General features: G+C 45.0%; 1 protein-coding gene across 9 annotated transcripts in view; it reads left to right on the top strand.

Annotated features, from left to right (window-relative positions):
• The window catches only part of SLC8A3 (solute carrier family 8 member A3), a 489,560-nt gene that overhangs the window by 348,107 nt on the left and 121,807 nt on the right, over positions 1-19,646 (top strand). For 3 of the 9 annotated variants that reach the window (XM_075329952.1, XM_075329950.1, XM_075329945.1), the window contains exon 3: positions 9,566-9,672. The exons of the other annotated variants lie outside the window; for them this stretch is intronic. In XM_075329952.1, coding sequence (XP_075186067.1) covers positions 9,566-9,672 — 107 coding nt within the window. The remainder of the gene's footprint in view (positions 1-9,565; positions 9,673-19,646) is intronic. 9 annotated transcript variants of the gene reach the window in all.

Below are 19,646 nucleotides of genomic sequence, written 5' to 3'. Positions count from 1 at the left end.
CAAGGGGTGTCCTACACAGATACTTGCGACCTAATTGCAAAGGAGATGGAACTAATTAGGCCTGGAACCCCCCCATAGCAGCCTTATGTAGTACAGTTATCTGTAGTGTGGCGCTGGCCAGTAGTCATTGGTGAAGTCTGCGTCTTCTGCACCAAGGAACACTACATGAAAGATGGCGTCCTGGCTAGGTGTGTGTGGTGTTGCCACTGGGGTGGTACACTTTGACTGACCATGACCTCTTCACCGAGAAAGACCATGAGTTTTTAAAAAACGTAGTTTTACTGAACAAAATTCGGAGGGCAACTATGTACATTGGATAGCGGATACACAACTTCTTGGACATTTCATTATCAACACAGAACACCTTTAAACAAATTCCCTCTACGAGTTCCATCTCACATATTCCTTTCTGTTATAGTCCTGCATGTTTCACCACCACCCAGCTCACCACAACACCCCAGTCCATGAAAGTCATCCTGTCTTCCCTGTGGTTCTACGTCTTCTCCTCTTAAAGGGATAATGTCTATAAGGCTGGACATGGCTTGTAGCCTTCTGACGCTTAAGGAACTCCTGCTCGAAGGACTCCCTTCGTCCCACATACAATTCCATCTTGGCCCCTCACCCTCTAGAGCTGCCATACGGCTGAGTGTCTTATCTAAGGACCCGTCTCAGTCGGTCACTCGTTCTCTCGGTCAGTCTGCTGACCAGTCTGTTGGATCACTCAGTGTTCTGGTGACCTCTTTTTTGCTCTATATTCAAGATCATGCTATCCATGGCTCCAGTCTCCTTTAGCTGCAGGGACACCCACGTCATGCGGGTTATCAGGCCTTAGGTCTTCTCTAGTCATATGCTGGGCTCTATCTGATATTTCACGGATAACCGTCCCATTCCCTGCATCTAACCACTCCCATTATGGGCTAGTTCCAACATTTAAAGGGGTATTACTATCACGCTTGCCAGGTATGACAAGTGTGGCACATGCGTTCAGATCAACAGTGAACCTGACGCACCACAAAAAGACAACAAACAATACCACTAGTAAGGGGGAACACAAGGGACACTATAACAAAGGAGGGCTCTAGCACTAGTGAGAGGGGTAGATAGGACACCTCCTGCGCTCACCTGCAGCTGACCCTACACAGTCTCCTCAACTGTTGCCAATCAGGAACCTGTGACCCTGAGAAACCCTGGAGATGCTCTGGCTAGTGTGCTGGAAGGTGAGGGACGCTAGCCCCACCGCTGCACTAATACGACACAAGGAAAGACAAACGGGAAAACAGCAACGAAAAAGGATAAAGTCCTGCTTCAGGAACACTCCTGGGATAGGGTCTTTCAGATAACAATATCCCTTTATCTCTGATCCTACTGTAAGTATAGCACACACAACACTACTACATATCACAATTTACTTTGCCACATTACTTGCACAATAACGCAAGACATAATTCACACCACATTACATGACAATAACGTGATTATGTCTCAGGAGGGTACATGACCACAAGTCCATCTCCTTAGAGTCCTTGCATCCCATAAAGGCAGCCCATGCAGTGGATATGAAGTTCTTGGAGAGAAGTGGTCCAGTCCTAAACGAGCACATCCTCTTTGCAATAAAATGGTAAGAACCTGTTCTGTGAAAGACATTTGTATCAGAAGGAGCAGCATTTTCAGAAATCAAGTGTTTGGACAGCACAAAGAAGACCATTGGGGGAAAGTAAAACCAATAGTGTTGAGCGGACCCGGATCCGCAAAATCCGGATCTGTGCGGTTTGAGCGTTGGATCCGAGTCCGACCCGGGATTACGGGTGCACGATCCAGATCCGTTTTTTTAATTTATTTATTTTTTTCTCTCTCCCCTCTCTCTTTCCTCTCTCTCTCATCCCGGATCCGCTCCCCATTGACATACATTGGTCCGGATTCCGTATCGGATCCGGACTTCTTTGACGATCAACGATGGATCCGCCGGACCCGAATTATTGCCAGTCCGCTCAACTCTAAAAATCAACACCAGACTTTTCTGTCCCAAGAGGAATGAGCTGTCACCACAATATTGTATTTACCATTTATGCGATAGGCTACATCTGTCAATGTGCATGGTGGTGGTGCAAGGTGCTGTGTAGCCTCATGTGTGGTCACTTTTTTTTTTTATCAATCTTTACAGAAATGTAAAGCATTACCAGAGGTGTAGCTGGTGGACGACCTAGGGCATGATGGTGAGGGGGCATCAAGATGCCCACCTTGGCTTTGACCCCGGGTAACACTGTTCCAGGACTAGCATAGCAATCCGAACATTTTCTGCGGTAAAGAAAATCATACCGCTCTGCATGCAAGAGATATTGAAAAGAAGGAGGACTAAAATAAAAGGACTTTGATTGATAAACAATAGGAGGATTACAGGATGTGATTGCTTGTTGTGGAGTCATCCGCTGCTGATTGTTTGCGAGTCAGTCTTGACAAGCATCTCAGATATTCAAGACTTGAAAGAGTTCCTGTAGTCTCAGTCATCAGGAAGTTTTGTCATTAAAGTCGGAATTAATTAAAAGAAGTTACAAATGTTGCGTCAACTGTGTCTCTTGATTCCTCCATTAGAGGAATAATGAAATATGAAGGACTCTTGTCTTCTGCAGAAACTGTGAGATTGGAACAGAAGTGTCAAGAGACTCGCGCCTTGAAATACAATATTAGTATTCTAGTGGGTAGACCAGGCTTAACACTTGAGCCTCATTCAGAATTTACCGGCAAGCAACCTGATTATTTCTATTAATTGAAAATATTGATTACTCTATATTCTTCCCCTTAAAATGAAATTTGGTTGCAATCCAATGAAGAGGGTCAACTCATTACATTGTCCCTCAGGTCTCATGCACATGGAGGTTGGTTGAAGGCCAGACGATGTCCCCAAGACCTGCAACTACACAGGCATAGCCACTCCACATGCCACCACCACGTTATGGGGGTATGGTCTCTTATAAAAATTAATGATCTCAAAATGTGGACCATATGATTGATGTCTTATGGTGTTTTCTCTAGAAATTTGAGCCATATTTAGTACCAGGAAAATAAGCTAAACCACACCTGGTTCTAACACACAGGATGGAAAGCCCCATAGAAGAGCCAAAAAGAAGACCTCTTATAGGAGCACTATAACTACTCTTCCAAAAGAAGGTCTTGGTACCATATATTCCATTTACTGGGAACTGAACACCATCAGTAATAATAGCCTCCGGGCTCATTTTCTCCTCTGTGCCTTACATTTTCCGCAGATCGTGAAGTCAGCTTATTTCTGTTGGCTCCTTGGCGTATTCGCAAGTTCTTTTCCCTATGAGACTGGATTAGGAGATGGAGGTTACCGGCTGTCTGGCTTGTGGGCTCGGTTGAGGCTTGCCAGTACACAAAAGGATTTGTACTTTAAGATATTGGAGCCAGGAAAAACATTTGGATGGAACTTTTGGAAACCTTGTTAATTATAAACCATGCGTTGGTTGTAATGATATCTATTAGAGTTTTTTTGACATTAGTAAAAAAGGATCTGTTTTTTCTTTTTCCTAGAAACAGTGCCACTCGTGTGTTGTGCCAGGTATTACAGATCAGGCATTGGACAAGAAGGGGCATTGATGCTAGGAAAATAAACCAAACTTTTTTTTTTTTACTAATTTTAGACAACCCCTTTATTGTTCTCTGTCTCTAGCTTAAGGCATAACGCTATGATGAAAGGCAGAGAACCTGTAGGAATTTTGTTAGTTTCTTATAAGTTGAATAAAGGATTATACTCACATTTATTTTAAGACTATTTTACATATAGATCTACTAAATTTAAAGGAACCGGTCACTTTGATCATGCAGATCTGCCAGCAACTTCTTATAGGGCAGGAGTAACGGACCACAATGATATCAAGGTTTGTGCAAAAAAAGTTAAATATCGTATTTTTCGCTTTATAAGACGCACCTGAAGGAAAAGAGATTTTTTTTTTCTCAATGTTAAATGGGGTCAGTCTTAGAATGCCAGTGTCCGTCTAACAAATCATATAGCGTATATGTCCCTCATAACCCCTCCATGCTAAAATTAGCCCCCTTAATCTGGATATGGCCCCCTTATATTGAATATAGCCCCCTTGTGCTGGCACACGTGCCCCAGTGATGCCACATGTCCCCCATTGATGGCACACGTCCCCTTTTTCTGGCACACGTCCTCTACAGCGGGCACAAATCTCCTATAGATGGCACATGTCTCCTACAGCTGGAACAGGTGTCCTATAGATGGCACACATCCTCCTGTGCTGCCCATGGCCCCCTATGGATGGCACACGTCCCCCTGTACGGCCCATGGCCCCCTATGGATGGCACACGTCCTCCTGTGCTGCCCGTCACGGACGCACACTCTCCTCACAGTTGCATGCATCTCTATGCAGCTGAGACGCTCCTGTGAGGAGAGTGTGAGTCCATGACGGGCGATGCACCGCGAGACTCGCCCTAGATACACGCGAGGCAATCGCAAGTGTGACACTGGCCTCAGATTACAACACTGAAAGACTGCAATTAAGGAATACATGATAAGATCCTTATATGACCTTCAAATGGTAACAAAAAGCTGGAGATACATTTAAGGATATGTTCACACATTGCATAATTGCATTTTTTTTTTTAACCAGAGTATTGACAGGAAAAACACAATTTTTAAGCATTTTTACTTGCATTTTCTAATTTTTTTTTTCGGACTATAAGGCGCACCGGGTTATAAGGCGCATTAGCAATGAGAACCTGCTAAGGCGGCTAGGTTCATATATAAGGCGCACCGGATTATAAGCCACAGCGCATTAAGTTCATGACAGCTGCGGAAAGGCCGAGGTGCAATCCGGAGTTCAGGTGACAGCACCGGAGATCAGCCCGGGATATCTGCAGCTGTCATGAACTGAACCGCAATCGCCGGAGACTCAATCACTCGGCGCTCGCGGTGCAGTCTAGGCTGCACTCCGGAGCTCAGGTGAGAGCTCCGGAGTGCAATGCAGGTACCTGAATCCAGGCCTGGCATTACTGGAGATTCCTCCGGTAGCCAATCCGACGCTGCTCTTATGTACAGCATTCTAACATGCTGTATATAATAGCGCAGGCCGCGCTGTAGAACATAAAAATCACTTTACTCACCTAAACCGGTTGCTCCGCTGCTGGTTGGCCAGAGGGGCAGCGCTGTTCTCCGGGACCGGCGCCTTTTCTTTCGGCCATCTTCCTCCTCTGTCTTCTGAAGCCTGTGTGCATGACGTGTCCACGTCATACACACTCACCGGCACTGAGGTCCTGCGCAGGCGCCCTTTGATCTGCCCTGGTCCGGGCAGATAAAAGTACAGTATTGTAGTGCACCTGCGCAGGACCTCAGTGCCCGCGAGTGTGTATGACGTGGCCGCGTCACGCACACAGGCTTCAGAAGACGGAGGAGCAAGATGGCCGAAAGAAAAGGCGCCGGTCCCGAAGAACAGTGCCGCCCATCTGGTCAACCAGTAGTGGAGCGACCAGTTTTGGTGAGTAAGCATATTTCTTAACAGGAGGCATAATGCTCGCTTGTATTCATATATAACGCACACCGGATTATAAGGCGCACTTTTGATTTCTGAGAAAATCATAGGCTTTTACGTGCGCCTTATAGTCCGAAAAATGCGGTACTTTTTTCCCCTCAATCATTTGAATAGATAAAACACTGGAAAAACAACTGACATGCCGCGTCTTGTCCAAAACAAAACAGGGCTCAAAATATGCGCTGCAAACCCCCCCAGCATATGCATGATATATCCGAAGTCTCATGGGTTATGCTGGTACTGTAAAACACTGCAATTACACCACGTGTGAAAATACCCTATGTATGGTTTTTGCCTTTTTTTTCCGTGTTCATGAAGCTGCTTTTCGAGACGACCTCCTGGCCACTCAGTTTTCATACTTGATCATCATCTTTTCAATTAATAGGAGCGGATCTGTAAAACAGAAGAAGTGCACAAGACAGAGCTCTAATAAAAGTTGCTCCTGAATTTTTATTTTATGGCGAATGCTCTTTACCCTTATTGGTCGAATCCCACATTAAATCTGTGTTGTGTTTTGACAATCTAAAGTTGCTTTCACAAGGCTGAAATAGGACAATATTTTACTATGACTGCAAATGTTGGACCCCTGCAGATATATAAAACCGATCTAAGTTACTATCCATAATTGTACAGCAAAGTATTGCTACAATATAACTACTAATAGTGGTCTTAACACTAAATCACAAGGCAGAGCCTAAAGGCTACTTTACACACTGCGATATCGGTCCCGATATCGCTAGTGTGGGTACCCGCCCCCATCTGTTGCGCGACATGGGCATATCGCTGCCCGTGCCGCACAACATCGCCCAGAGCCGTCACACATACTTACCTGTCCGGCGACGTCGCTGTGACCGGCGAACCGCCTCCTTTCTAAGGGGGCGGTCCGTGCGGCGTCACAGCGACGTCACTGAACCGCCGCCCAATCGCAGCGGAGGGGCGGAGATGAGCGGGACGTAACATCCCGCCCACCTCCTTCCTTCCGCATAGCGGCCGGGAGGCAGGTAGGGAGACGTTCCTCGCTCCTGCGGCGTCACACGCAGCGATGTGTGATGCCGCAGGAACGAGGAACAACCTCGTTACTGCTGAAGTAACGATTTTTGGGAATTAGGACCCGTGTAGCCGATTAGCGATAAATCACGCTTTTGCGACGATTTTACATCGCTGAACGCTGTTACACAAAGCTATATCGCTAACGATTGCGGAAGTGCGTCACCAAAACCGTGACCCCAACGACAAAATTCAGGCGATATCGCAGTGTGTAAAGCCCGCTTTAGGCTATGTGCGCACGTTGCGTAAATACATGCAGTTACGCTGCGCTTTGTAGCGCAGCGTAACTGCATGCGTACTGCGTCCCCTGCACAGTCTATGGAGATTGTGCAGGGGCCGTGCGCACGTGGCGTTTTAGAGCGCAGCGCTTCGGCTGCTGCCGAAGCGCTGCGTTCAAAGAAGTGACATGTCACTTCTTCCGTGCGCTTTCCCGGCAGCCCCTGCTCTGTCTATGGCAGGAGCTGCAGGCAGAGCGCATGGAATCGGCTTTTTTTTTTTTTTCACTACGGACATTTCCGCATCGATTTAAAGCGCACATGTGCTCTTCAGATCGCTGCAGAAATGTCTGCAGTGACTGTACGCAACGTGCGCACATAGCCTAATGGTGGGACACTATGCATCATTGTCTGTGCTTTTTTTTGTCTAGTTTTATGGCAAGTTTTGATTTGTCCCAATTTCTTCCCTTAATTTTCACCTTCTTCTAAGTCCATTTACCACCTATTTGCCATTGTGGACACAATTTTTGTTTTCTTGACCTTTGCAGGTAATTAAAGTGAACCTGTCAGGTGCAATATATGCACCCAGGACCACGAGCAGTTCTGGGTGCATATTGCTAATCCCTGCCTAACCGTCCCTGTATACACTAGCATGGATAAATAGAGATCCTTTATGATATGCTAATGCGAGCAGGGACTTTATTTATGAGAGCAAGGGCGTTATTTCCCTTGGCTAGTTGGCCCCCCTATTATGTACGCCCCTGTGGGCTATGCTAACATGTTAATGAACGTGGAGCGTCAGAGGCATGGTCGATTTCACCGCTCTCTGCTGCCACCGCACCTGACCCTGGATTTCGGCTCAGTTTGCATAATCAGAAGTCCCGGACTTCCGGTCATGCATACTATGAAGTTGCATGTACTCGCCCAGGCTGCAAACTAGTGTAGTGTTCATGACCAGAAGTGCGGGGACGTTCTAAGCTGAAAACCAGCCATGGCAGCAGAGAGGTGAGAGCGACCATGTCCCTGACACTCCACATTAATTAGCAGGTTAGAACACCCAAAGGGGTGTGCTAACATGTTAAGAAGGCCGACTAGCCAAAGGAACTAATTAGCCTTTCGACTAGTCCCTGGCCTCATTAGCATATTATCAAGGATCTTTAGACATACTTTTTCTAAAGATCCCTTTATTTATGATACTAGATAACAGGACAGTTAGGCTGTGTTCACACAGGATTTTTTTGGTAAGTTTTCTTGACCAAAACCTTATCTTGTGGCAGGAAATCTCCTTTGAGTCATCTGCGTTTTTCATGCGTTTTTTAGTGACGTTTTTGCTGCGGATTTGGTGCGAATGTTTAGCTTTTTTTTTTTCTACAAAATTGGTTGTATCAATGAAAAAACGCAGCAAATCTGCAGCAAAGAATTGACATGCTCATTCTTAAAAATCTAACCAAAAACGCAGGTATTTGACAAAACAGTCAGGAAAAAAACCTAATGTGTGTGTGTGTGTGTGTGTGCATGAGATTTCAGAAATCTTATAGCTTTGCTGGGACTGTAAAAAGCAGCTTTTTATTAGCATGGATTTGCATAAAACCAAGGCAAATCTTCAGCTAAAAAAAGCAGCAAAAACTTAAGGCTACTTTACACACTGCGATATCGGTCCCGATATCGCTAGTGTGGGTACCCGCCCCCATCTGTTGCGCGACACGGGCATATCGCTGCCCGTGCCGCACAACATCGCCCACAGCCGTCACACATACTTACCTGTCCGGCGACGTCGCTGTGACCGGCGAACCGCCTCCTTTCTAAGGGGGCGGTCCGTGCGGCGTCACAGCGACGTCACTGAAACGTCACTGAACCGCCGCCCAATAGCAGCGGAGGGGCGGAGATGAGCGGGACGTAACATCCCGCCCACCTCCTTCCTTCCACATAGCGGCCGGGAGGCAGGTAAGGGGAGCTTCCTCGTTCCTGCAGTGTCACACGCAGCGATCTGTGCTGCCGCAGGAACGAGGAACAACATCATTACTGCTGCAGTAACGAGATTTGAGAATGGACCCCCATGTCGCCGATTAGCGATTTTGCACGTTTTTTCAACGATGCAAAATCGCTTATCGATGTCACACGCAACGGCATCGCTAATGCGGCCGGATGTGCGTCACGAATTCCGTGACCCCAACGACTCCGCATTAGCGATGTCGTAGCGTGTAAAGCCCGCTTTACCAAAAAAGCCCTGTGTGAACATAGCCTTAGGCTGGGATTACGAATATGCGCCCAGAACTACTCGTGGTTCTCAGTTCATATTGGACCTGACAGGTTCCCTTTAATCAATTGCAACTTTAATAAAATAAATAAATAAATAAATAAACTTAAAAAAAAAACCACTACATTTTTGCACAGTGTCTGACTAGGTAAAAAAAAAAGATAAAAAAAATACAAAGCATTTTTTATTTTGTACAAAAATCATCTATATAGCACACGGTATTACAGAGATATTGCCTTAGTAGCAGTCACCTAACACCGATGAAGAAGGGGTAATATGGGTGCCCTACTCAACTAATAAAAGACTATGCTTGCAAACTTAAAATCCAGCGATCTTTCCATCTGTGATAACTACAGCCTCCACTTCCCGTTTAATCTCTTTATTGCTGTTTAGAGACTTTGCGCTAATGAAGCTTACATTTTCTATTCTTTCTTTCCTTCTGCTTTTTCTTTTGACACCTATTATTTTTCCATCCACAGCAAAACAATTCAGATCAGAGTAATTGATGACGAGGAGTATGAAAAGAACAAGACGTTCTACATTGAACTGAGGGCGCCACACGCTGTGGATATGAGTGTGCAGAAAGGTGTAGTAGCAGCTTTGTCACACTAACAGCCCCTGCTCCCGAGTTCTGCTGCCCCGCCGGCGGGTAACTGTTGGCACTCCAGTTGTTGGTGGTCCTCAGGTAGCCAAGCATCTAGGAAGATGCCACTCACTGAAAAGTGGTTTGCCAAAAGTTACTCCCCTCTCCATTAATCTCTCTGCTATCCTCACCTATTCCTTTGTGCTCCAGCTAACAATTAACATCAGCTTGGTTAACACTGACTGCTAACAATGCTTTACTATAGATATGACCAGAATGTACACCCTGAAAACAGGGGAGCATGTGATATCTATTCACTGGAGGAATATTTTAGCCATGTGAGCACATATCTAAGCCAGCGCTCTCCATAGGTGTCATGTTCTCTGTATAGGAGTTCACTATTAAAGACTTTTGGAGTAAAAATATTGTTCGTCGACATTGCTGCATAGTCAACACAGAATTTATAGTAAGCAAATAAATAGCACATAATGAATCTGATATTTCTCAGGTATGAAGCATTATATGTCATGCTTAGCATCATTTTTTTCACGCAAATAGAGCAAAAAAATATGTAGCACTCACTGCTGTTTCGCCTGTCACCACGCTTCTTCTGGCTCTCTGTTTTTGTGAGCGTGAAGAAGCTTGGTGACATGCGAAACGGCTGTCGCTCCTTTTATTCCACATCTTGCACATGATGTCCCAATAAAGTGCTATTTTTTAATCAGAACCAGTGGTGAGTGTCACGTATTTTTCTGCTCCACATTGATCAATATTAAAAAGAGACTGGGTGTAAAGGAGAAATCCAAGCAATTCATTCAGAGAGCATTGAGAGAAGCTGAAAAAGAAAGCGCTGTTCATGACCGCAGGAATGCAAGTTACATTAGCAGTCCTGTGACGACCACCAGGAGAGTGAGAAAGAACAAAATCCTATCAATATATCCATTGCACACTGTTAGGATATCCGATGTGTAGAACTGAGCAGCACTCCCCAAAAAAATCCAGTAACAAAAAGCGGTTTATTGCTTAAAAACATGTGGGATGAGACAGCAACGTTTCAACTTCTATATACCGTAGCCAGTTTCAAGCCCTATGGAAAAACTTTGTCTTGTCTCGTGTTTTGAAGCAATAAACCACTTTTTTTTTATTGAATTTTTTTTTTTGCTTGCACCCATCCATGTCTGGATTTGTCCGTTTACCCCCCTCTGCTGCTAGGATACCCAATGTTAGACTTCAAGTTAAAATTTGACTTGGAAAACTCCATTTAAAGGGGATTTTCCACAAACAAAGTTAATTTTAAAGTTGATGTTAATCAATAGATCTTGGAATAATAATAATTTCTATAATTGGATGTGTTTCAAAAAAATGTTCCTGTGCTGAGATAATCTTATATATGCGCCCCTGCTATGTACTGTGTAATGGCCGTGTCTGACCGTACAGGGACATCGTCTGATCATACCACAGCTCCTGGTCAGGGGAGGATGGAAAAGAGTATACAGACATTACAGCATGGGAACGTATCTGATTCTTTTCTTGAAGTAAGGAATTTCGCTTCCTGCTTTTGAAAATTAAAAAGAATAATTTGCGATCACGTTCTGTAATGTTTGTATACTTTACTTTAATGCTTCTTCCCCGGCCCAAGAGATGTGGTATGATCAGACCGTGTTCCAAACATGGCCAGACACTGCCATTAAACTGTAAATAGTACATGGCGGGGGCAGATATACAGGGCTGCCACCAGGAATTTCAGGGCCCTCTTACTTCATTGAGGATATGTACTGGTTTGTTATGTCCATCCTCTTATTACATCCACTTTTTTTCTCTTGTCAATCATGTTTTTAACCTTTGTTTTGGTCAGCCTTAAATGTTTTGTATCAATAAAAGTCAAGTTTATATATAAATATGTATGTCCCCATCCTGGTATATATTCTCATCTTTGGCCCCTCTATATGTCCCCCTCCTGCTAAACTTGTCCCCCTCCTGGTTATATATGTCGTCTTCCTGATATATATATATCCCATCCTGAGCCCCTCCTGGTATATATGTTCAATCCTACTCTCCTCCTGGTATACATGTCCCTTTCCTGGTATATATGTCCGATCCTGGGCCCCTCCTGGCATATATGTCAAATCCTGGGCTCCTCCTGTTATATATGGCGTTTTCCTGATATATATGTCCCATTCTGGGCCCCTCCTGGTATATATGTTCAATCCTGGGCTCCTCCTGGTATATATGTCCATTTCCTGGTATATATATCCACCTTCTAGTATATATGTACCCCTCCTGGCATATATGTTCCATCCTGGGCCCCACTTGTATATATTTCCCCCTCCTGGGACAATCCTGGTATATATGGCCCAATCCTGGTTTGTGCCCTCTTCCTGGTATATGTAGAAGTTCTCCTCCTTGTATATATGTTCCCTTCCTGGGACCCTCCTGTTATATATCTTCCCCTCCTGGTTTACAGTATATATGGGCCCCTCATGGTATATATTTCCCCCATTCTTGGCCCCTCCTGGTATATACGTCTCCACCCTGGTAAATATATCTTCTTTGTCTCTAACGCAAAAAAATTGTAATCATTTTACTCGCTCTGTCCGGCTCAAATGTTGCACAACGTCCTCTCTGCACCACGATGCATTTCAGCTGGATGTGTGCCCTCGGACGAACATCCAGCTGAAGCAGGGGTCGGGGTTGGTGGACCCCTCTACCACCCATGGCTGGCCTCATATCACTCCCGACTCTTGCGATCGTTCCACCCCTGTCTTCAGCTCTTCCATGGAATGCTTATCTTGCCCACTATGTTCTCGCCTCCTCCTTGCCGGCATCATTGTGATAAGGTCACAGCATGATGACCTCATCACGCTGCTGCACCCTGGGCCGCAGGATGATGTGCCTCGCTCAGCCCCACTTCCGCTGCTGCCAACACATGGCTAATTTGCATGTGATGCGCGAGAAGCGCATCGCATGCAAATTACGCATGTGGTAACAAGCACTAAACTAAAGGGGCTGAAGCGACATAGCTGGGCCCTTCTACTTAGGCTATACATACTACAGGCTGCGGCTTTGACTTGGGTCCGGGCCTGAGGCTTAATAAAGTTAAGTAATTTTTTTTAAACACATCCAATTATATAAATTATTATAAGATATATTGATTTAAATCAACTTTAAAATGAACATTGTTCGTGGGAAAACACCTTTAACGCAGAGATGACTCCCACTATCCAGTTCTACCTACAGCTCTGGAACCCCCAAAATATACTGTGTAATAGAAGTCAGTTTGATCACTAACCCATTAAAAATACCATACAGTCATGGCCAAAAGTTTTGAGAATGCTACAAATATTAATTTTTACAAAGTCTACTGCTTAAGTTTTTCTAATGGCAATTTGCATATACTCCAGAATGTCATAAAGAGTGATCAGCTTAACAGCAATTACTTGCAAAGTCAATATTGTCCAAGAAAATGAACTTTAACCCCCAAAACACATTTCAACATCATTGCATTCCTGCCTTAAAAGGAGCAGCTAACATTGTTTTAGTGATTGTTGCAGTAACACAGGTGTGGGTGTTGATGAGGACAGGGCTGGCAAACAATCAGTCATGATTAAGTAAGAATGACACCACTGGACACTTTAAAAGGAGGCTGGTGCTTGGCATCATTGTTTCTCTTCAGTTAACCATGGTTATCTCTAAAGAAACACGTGCAGCCATCATTGCTCTGCACAAAAACGGCCTAACAGGGAAGAGTATCACAGCTACAAAGATTGCACCTCAGTCAACAATCTATCGCATCATCAAGAACTTCAAGGAGAGAGCTTCCATTGTTGCCAAAAAAGGCTCCTGGGCGCCCAAGAAGGACCAGCAAACGCCAGGACCGTATCTTAACTGTTTCAGCTGCGGGATCGGACTACCAGCAGTGCCGAGCTAGCTCAGCAATGGCAGCAAGCTGGTGTGAGTGCTTCTGCACGCACTGTGAGGCGGAGACTGCTTGAGCAAGGCCTGGTTTCAAGGAGGGCAGCAAAGAAGCCACTTCTCTCCAGAAAAAACATCAGGGACCGACTGATATTCTGCAAAAGTTACAGGGAGTGGACTGCTGAGGACTGGGGTAAAGTCATTTTCTCAGATGAATCCCCTTTTCGATTGTTTGGGACATCTGGAGAACAGCTTATTAGGAGAAGAAGAGGTGAGCGCTACCACCAGTCTTGTCTCATGCCAACTGTTAAGCATCCTGAAACCATTCATGTGTGGGGTTGCTTCTCAGCCAAGGGGATCGCACCACTCACAGTCTTGCCTAAAAACACAGCCATGAATAAAGAATGGTACCAGAATGTCCTCCAAGAGCAACTTCTCCCAACTGTCCAAGAGCAGTTTGGCGCCCAACAATGCCTTTTCCAGCATGATGGAGCACCTTGCCATAAAGCAAAGGTGATCACTAAATGGCTCATGGAACAAAACATAGAGATTTTGAGTCCATGGCCTGGAAACTCCCCAGATCTTAATCCCATTGAGAACTTGTGGGCAATCATCAAGAGACGGGTGGACAAGCAAAAACCAACAAATTCTGGCAAAATGCAAGCATTGCTTATGCAAGAATGGACAGCTATCAGTCAGGATTTGCTCCAGAAGTTGATTGAGAGCATGCCAGGGGGAATTGCAGAGGTCCTGAAGAAGAAGGGTCAACACTGCAAATATTGACTTGCTGCATTAACTCATTCTAACTGTCAATAGAACCTTTTGGTCTCATAATATGATTGCAATTATATTTCTGTATGTGATGTAAACATCAGACAAACACAATTAAAAACCAGAGGGCAACAGATCATGTGAAAATATCATTTTGGTGTCATTCTCAAAACTTTTGGCCAGGACTGTACATCTACGCCCTGGGACTGGCTGTCCGGTAGAAACAGAATTTGTTAAAGGAGTGATCCAGGGTTTAAACAAAAAACAATCCTAACAGCAGCAGTGTGAATACTCACCTACATTTCCAATTTTTTGGTGGTTGTCCTGGTCTTTATCTACTTGTTCTACAGTGATTAAATCACATACACCCACGTAAGACCTACAAACAATCACTGGTGTCAGCGGATTGTACAGGCATACAATACATGGCTATTTATTTTTTATTTCATTGTTGCAGGTTTTTTTTTCTAACATCCTGAACAATTGCTTTAATGCAAGTTAGACTACTAGGAACTACTGCCAGATCACACATTTATTTTTCAGCCCTAGAGCTCTGAATCTTAAAGGGGATTTCTAATTTCCATAAATGGGTTGCTAAAGTAAGCAACTTTGCAATTCATGACTTTCTAAAAATCTTCTCAAGAACGCAGATATTTTTAATTCCCTTGTGTAAAGCTGGTTTCCTAGGTTACCGGCCACCTCAGAAGTCTATCAGCAGTGATAAATCTCCTAACCAACCAGCACGGAGCGTGCAAGCTCCTTGCTATACAATTGCAAACTCTGCTCCAATGCTGTCTGTATCATTGGATTTGATGTTTCTTTTAATGCTGCAGAGGCAAAACTATCTCTGTTTACAGCATCGAGGAGCACACAGTTCAGACGAGCGGCTCACCTATCCTGTTGGTCCGAGTTGTCAGTCATCAGGAGCGCACTACAAAACAAGAATGCCGCGGAGATACCATCACGTGTTTCTCAACGCTGGCAGGAAACTAGCCAGGTCTTTCACCGGGAAGGAACAACCATGGGAAGGACAGTCTCCAGTCAAGGAAACCGCCTATGCCAAAACATGGTCTCCATCCACAGACAGCTGTTTCGGGGTATTTGCCCCTCATCAGTGTGGAGTAGGAAACTGGCTAGTAGGAGCAATGCCTAGTAGAGGGGCAAATACCCCGAAACAGCTGTCTGTGGATGGAGACCATGTTTGGTATAGGCGGTTTCCTTGACTGGAGACTGCCCTTCCCGTGGTTGTTCCTTCCCGGTGAAAGACCTGGCTAGTTTCCTGCCAGCGTTGAGAAACATGTGATGGTGTCTCCGCAGCATTCTTGTTTTGCATATTTTCCCAGGGGGTCTTGTTCTAGTGTCACTGCGTTGAGAAACACGTGATATTGTCTCTGCGGTGTTGGATGTTGATCTCCCCGAGGTCAACCATCTTTACCTATCAGGAGCGCATTGTCCACAGTTTCCCGGGAGGCAGGGGAGTGCTGCGCTCCTGGAGAATGAAGATGGGACAAATAAGAGAATGGCTGAGATTCAGACTTTTTTGCATGCAGCACCCAGGGCACAGCCTTGCATTATAGGCCCCTACCTTTTATCTATAAAGCCACCAATCTACCTTAAATTGCGAATATTTTATGCATTAATAATGAAACAGAACTGCGACATGAAATTGAAGTTAGAAAACGGTGTAAACCTCACATGGAGAGAAGGTCCCATCGTCTACATCCTGATGACTTTCAGACTTCATAGTCAGGATTTAGGAAGGAAGACATTATTCCGAGGCGGATAATCAGTAGATTTGCCCTCAGGAAGCTAACCGATGCCCTCTGCTTCTGTCGCACTTTTAGAAATGCTGACTGGTGTATGATTAGGTTGGTTTCTATGGACGCAATTATTGTTTATTAGTTTTTAAAATGTTTCTTCATACTTGATTATATAAAGAGAATGTCACAATTCCTATGTGCAGAACATTCTGTATTGTTCTCCCATGCTCTCCTGCAGAGCCAGTATATTTTTGCTTGTGGTGCAGGGCGTTTTCAGGATGAATGCTCTGCTGGTTATTTCATACCACTGGGTTCCACGCTGGTCCTGGGAGGAGTTCTCGCAGATGCTTCTCATTCCCGGTGATTGCTCTGCCTCATTAGGGAGCGTGTTAGCTCAGGATGCCGCCAGTCGTACTTTCTGGTTTCAGTTGTGCTGTTGGCTCCCGTGGTGCTCAGTGTTCAGATCTTGGTCTCTCTACTCCGGACTGTTGTTGACCAGTGTCTGCCTGTCTCCCCCTGTTTCTGCTGTGACTTCCTGGCTTCTGACCTCGGACTTCCCCCTGACTCCTGACCACATCCCCGCCTGCTCCCTGTATCTTGTGTGTACTCTCCTGGAACCCTGACCTTCAGCTTGTATTTTGACCTCGTCTCTGTCTGCCTCCCGTGTACTGTCATGCCCTCCTGGTATATGATCTCGGCCTGTCTGACTACCTTTCCATTTACTGTATGCAAATAGTGTCTAGTGCCACCTTGTGACAGTCATCACATGAAATTTATCAGTAAGATTTTCAGTCACAAACCCAAGGTAGAGCAGAGTAGTGTAGAGTGAAACATCTCCAACAATACCTATTTTATTGCCCCTGGGCTGCGTAGTACCAAAATTAATCTTTTATTCATATACAAACTAGCCTGGTAAGTGCACTTTTAGGTGTTCTTGCAGTCCTTGGCTTCTCGCATCTCCCTGCCATCACTGCTTCTTGATTGATAGTGGAGAACAGAGGTGAAGTTGTGCAGCAGAGGCGGTATCCCCATTGTGGAGACACGAGGTCAGTGGGTGCTCTCGTCCGTTGGCTCGGCCGCCTTTAGAAAGACAGCATGGCCCAGGGCTCATCCCAACTGAACGTCGACCTCCTTAACCGTGGGTGGAACACTACTCAGACAACACAGGATGAGGGAATCACAATATTAAGACTTTATTGGATCCCCAAACAATTAACGGCACATAGCACATAACCAGCAAAACACACAAATGTAACAGGCAACAGAGTCTCCCCCTTCCGCTGGCTCACCAGAAATTAGAAGGTCCGTGCCTCAGAGCTTCCAGGGCTACTTACTCCAATCCAGCAGCACCCCGCTTTCGGCGGGCACCCACCAAGAATGGAATAACGCCAGATTTAGGAAGCTGAGGTCTGCAAAGTCTGTAGCCTGGTGACCAAATTGTCCCAACCTGGGTTTCTTCCTTAAGTAGTCTCTGGTATGATGTGATATAATCCTGGCAGCCGGAGTCGAAATCCCTAGACTGTGGTACGGTCTCCAATCGAAATCAGAGTCCCTAGATTGAAGCCTTGTAGCCAAGTGATCCTCTAGTCGGAGCCAAAGTCCCTAGACCGAGTCCACAAGGCATCCTAGTTCTGATCCCCTAGCCAGCTCCTAAGAGCTTAGACTGGATCATCCAACATCCATCCACCCTGGTGACTCCAAGAAGTCCCCTTTTATAGCTATAGCCTTCCCTTACGATATAATGTGCCTTTATCAGATTGATTGTACAAGGTTGCTTCTCTAATTCGATGAATTTCAAGCTGTATTCAAATATCCAGAGACAAGGGTGGGACAGGTAAGTTACATAACATCTAGAAATTCACTTAGTAATACAATGGGAAGTTCGCATAATTGAGTTATCTGGGTGTCTGGTCTTCAGTGGCCAAAACAATTACATGAGTCAACAAAAACTTCAATACTAAACTCCCAAGAGTCTTGTAGAACAATGAGGGATTATCCCCCATCTATAAACAAACTGTCTTCATGTCTGGCTGAATGTTAAGAAAGTTATCCCATGCTAGGCATTCAGAGTCCATGTCGTCACACCCATTGCCTAACTGAAGCGGGGGTGGTCCTGGCGGGGCGAAGCAAAGTGGAGCCAATGACTGCAAGTGCGCTTATACACCCAGCAGTGCACTTGCAAAGTGAATTTGCATATGAATAAAACGCAAATTTCAGTGTGACGCAGCACTGATTGGCCAGGTTTTTCTGGAAATATTTCAACCTCTGATTTCTTAATGAAGGTCTTTCTCGCAGATTCCTTTTAAATATGAAGACGTAGGAGATTTTTAGGACCTGGTAAAGACTGAAGTATGTCTGTCAATAGATAGCTTCAGGGAAAGAACTGCTTTGGTGAGGTTTTTGAGTCATCCAGACTCCCTCCTTCATCCTGTGTTACCTGGAGGCCCTGCCACTAGAATGGTCGGGGTATATTTCTGATAAGTAGATGACAATTGACAGTCTGTCTTGCATTGTGAATGGGACTTTCATCGCCGTAGACCATCACTTAGACACTGATGACATTCACAGAATTATTTAACTCCAGGCAAAATTATTATTTTTTTCAATACAGGGTGATTCAAAAAGGATTGAGAGAAATTATAGCCTCGTTATTCATAACCGAGAGAACAGGACGCAAATGCATTACCATGCAAGAGCACACTACCCACCCAAGCTCTATATACACCATACAAATGTGCAAAGGGATTCCCATTTTTGAGGCGGCGGAGGTCTAACTGAGGTCCAGTCCTTATATCCTCGGAGATGGACTCCAGTGTTTCAGCATTTTCCCTCATCATCTGCACAGAATGGTGACATAAACCAACCACTATTTATACAGTGAACTGGGCAGATCCTAGCACCGGGTTAATCTGATTGTAATGGGGAGGACTTTCCTACAAAAATATGCTTGTTGCTGGGGTAACATTGGAATGCGGAGTGATGCTGAAATATCCAGGTCGTAGTAGGTTATTAATGAAATAATACTTCCATAGAGGTACATAGATAACATAATACAGTGACACCACCAGCGAACATTGGATAATAATAATCTAGAGAGCATGTACGAAATATCATCATCCAACATGAGTTAGGGGCTAAAACACATAATTCAGTGATGTGTCACTTATCAGGCTGTGTGCTGTTGTTGAAGGTTTTATCACTAGTTGATTATCACTGCCAGTTCTGGAGCTCACGTGACTGCTTGTCCGACCATGCCCCCTCCTCGGATAAGCAGCTCCCTGTCAATAGACTATGTACATAGAGTGCCTGGTGTGGGTGGGGTTAGCTTTCTCAACTCTGCTTCATTCTACAGCTAAAAACTCTGATTGTCCCACAACTGCTGCACCCAGCAAACTAACTGATACATGTCTGGATTCGGAGTCTCTACCCCTACATCATGTTACTCTCAGTAAAGGTAGCAAAAACCTGATGACAGATTCCCTTTAAGGCTATGTGCCCACGCTGCGGAAAATGTGCGGAATTTGCCGCGGAAAT

Source organism: Anomaloglossus baeobatrachus, chromosome 12 (assembly GCF_048569485.1).
Source record: "Anomaloglossus baeobatrachus isolate aAnoBae1 chromosome 12, aAnoBae1.hap1, whole genome shotgun sequence".
NCBI classification, from domain to species: Eukaryota; Metazoa; Chordata; class Amphibia; order Anura; family Aromobatidae; genus Anomaloglossus; species Anomaloglossus baeobatrachus.
The sequence above is the reverse complement of the archived record's forward strand: the minus strand, read 5'-3'. Positions and strand labels throughout refer to the sequence as shown.